We start from the raw sequence: 2,217 nt of genomic DNA on the forward strand, positions 1-2,217 counted from the left end.
TATATATATATATGTATATATGATTTATGAGTTCCTGCTGAGAATTGAGTTCTTTATAATGCACCTTTTCAATTTTATCAGAGTGACATTGTTTTATCTTTAATTGTACATTTTATCGAAGTGACGTTGTTTTCTAATGAGCTAGATCGGTAGAAAATAAGTAGGAAAATCATATTCTACAACACAAACTTATCACTGATTCGTAATGGTAAATATATATAAGAGCTCGTATATGGTGGACTTGATGCATATGGCTGTTGGTAACAACGTGCATAGAAGGAATCAATTTATGTAAAGAAGTTAAAATTTTGTTCTCCTCTGTTTCCTACACACAGAGGAGAAACAGTCTTTGGGTAATTGAGTTTTCCTTTTGTTCTGAAAACCTTGGAGGAGTTGTGGACTTCTGGTATTACTATCGTCTAAATATTCTGATTTTTTTTTTATTAATAAGAGGGACAAGCCATCATATGACGTAATTGAAAGGAAAAATAACATAAGCTAAAACGTTAAAAATAAGTTTAGACTCCTAAAAAATAAATACTCATGAAAATAACAAGCATACAAATTAATGGGTTTATGATAATATTCATATCCCTTTTCTAGTGGATATAATATAATATCTATATTTGATCCATTTAAAAAAAATTGTTATGGGTTGGATTGGATGGTTAATAGTTTTTTTTTAAAAAAAAATTAAAATCATTTTACCGATCCTAAGGTATACTGCATACTGTTTTTGTCTAAAATTTTGTCATGTCACACTCACATAACATGACAATTTTTTATTTGACCACTTAAATAGTTGATTATTGTCTCATCACTTACCTTTAATGTTGTGCTAAATTTGTCGCACCTTTTAAACTTTTGATAATTGAACAATCAGTAAGAAGAGGAGTTCAGCTTTGAAGAGTACCAATTTAATAGAGAAACAAAAAGTAGCATTAGTTTTTTCTTTCTATTCTTGAGTGTATTTTTTATCAATATAATATATAATCATTATACAAACTTAAATCGTGAAATTTGAAAAAAATTACTTATATTATTTTTTTATATTTTATGGAGATTATTTAATTTACTTGATAAATCTAGTTAGTTAGAATTTTTCCTTTTGATTGATTATTCAACTTTTCCTTTTGTAGAAGTGACTGAGCATCACCACAAGAGAGTAATAAGGTATATATGCGGTAAAATTACAACACATATATATATCGTTTTATGTATATTCATGTTACACACATTAATATAGATTGCATGTACATATATTAATTAACACAAAATATATTTATATGGACATCTATTATACAACAAGGAGTAAATATTAGTAAGGAGAAATACAACACAAGAAGTAGTTTCTTCATAATTATAAAGACAATATTGAATTACATTTGCTATATATAAAAGGCACAAACATGAGAACATTGAACATTCGCTACAAAGTTGGTTCTATTATTAGTGGCAAATTACCTTAATTATTGCTTGCCCAAAAAAAGAAGAAGTCGTGAACTGACTAGATTTAAGGATAAACTTCAATAATAGATCTCAACCCTGGTATAGGAATAATGTTAAAACCAGCATCAGAGAAGAGATTTGCCCAATTTTGTTGACTTCTTTGTTTTCCGGAAACAGCAACCATCATAAGCATGTCAAAAAAAAGTTGAGTTTCATATGATTTGTGGTTTCCTTTCTCTAGGTTATAATCCATCAGAACCATATCGATGATGATTACCTTTCCTCCATTTTCCTTACTTGGAATTGCTTCTTTACATTTCTTCAATATTTTTATACAATCTTCATCGCTCCAGTTATGCAATACCCACTACTTGCCATATGTATATATATATACATCAAATTAAACACAAATAATTAATTTAAATTGACAGAAAAGGGTCGTGCATATGTGTATTACAAAGTTATACCTTAAGCAAAATTGCGTTGGCAGAAGGAATGGAGTTAAACATGTCTCCTCCCACAAAGCTCAGGTTCTTGCTTCCTTCAAGCCCTTCAATTACATGAGGTAGATCAAAGACGGTGCAATTTATTTGTGGAAATGCATCCGCAATAGCTTTAGCTATAGTTCCAGTGCCCCCTCCAACGTCCACCAACGATTTCAACCCTTCAAAAATTAATCCCTTACCATTTTGAATCAACACGGTCATGACCAAACGGGCATCACTAGCCATGGCTTCGTTAAATAAATGGTTAAGTCTTGGTTCATTC

At 30.0% G+C, this 2,217-nt stretch overlaps 1 protein-coding gene across 1 annotated transcript; it reads right to left on the reverse strand.

The window, feature by feature from the left end:
* Positions 1–1,279: 1,279 nt before the first annotated feature.
* Positions 1,280–2,211, reverse strand: LOC102602936 (trans-resveratrol di-O-methyltransferase-like). Its single transcript, XM_015305132.1, has 2 exons — positions 1,917–2,211; positions 1,280–1,816 (listed from the first exon to the last, which is right to left on the reverse strand). The coding sequence occupies exons 1-2, from the start codon at positions 2,178–2,180 to the stop codon at positions 1,514–1,516; spliced, it is 567 nt and encodes a 188-aa protein (XP_015160618.1). The 5' UTR covers positions 2,181–2,211; the 3' UTR covers positions 1,280–1,513.
* Positions 2,212–2,217: the final 6 nt, after the last annotated feature.

This window comes from Solanum tuberosum, unplaced genomic scaffold (assembly GCF_000226075.1).
Source record: "Solanum tuberosum cultivar DM 1-3 516 R44 unplaced genomic scaffold, SolTub_3.0 scf00689, whole genome shotgun sequence".
NCBI classification, from domain to species: Eukaryota; Viridiplantae; Streptophyta; class Magnoliopsida; order Solanales; family Solanaceae; genus Solanum; species Solanum tuberosum.

Excerpts from the sequence above, each read along its gene's own strand:
- LOC102602936 (XM_015305132.1), bottom strand. The coding sequence starts at position 2,180 with ATGGCTAGTGATGCCCGTTTGGTCATGACCGTGTTGATTCAAAATGGT. Across the intron at positions 1,817-1,916 it reads CCAACGCAATTTTGCTTAAG|TGGGTATTGCATAACTGGAG; the intron begins GTATAACTTTGT and ends TATGGCAAGTAG.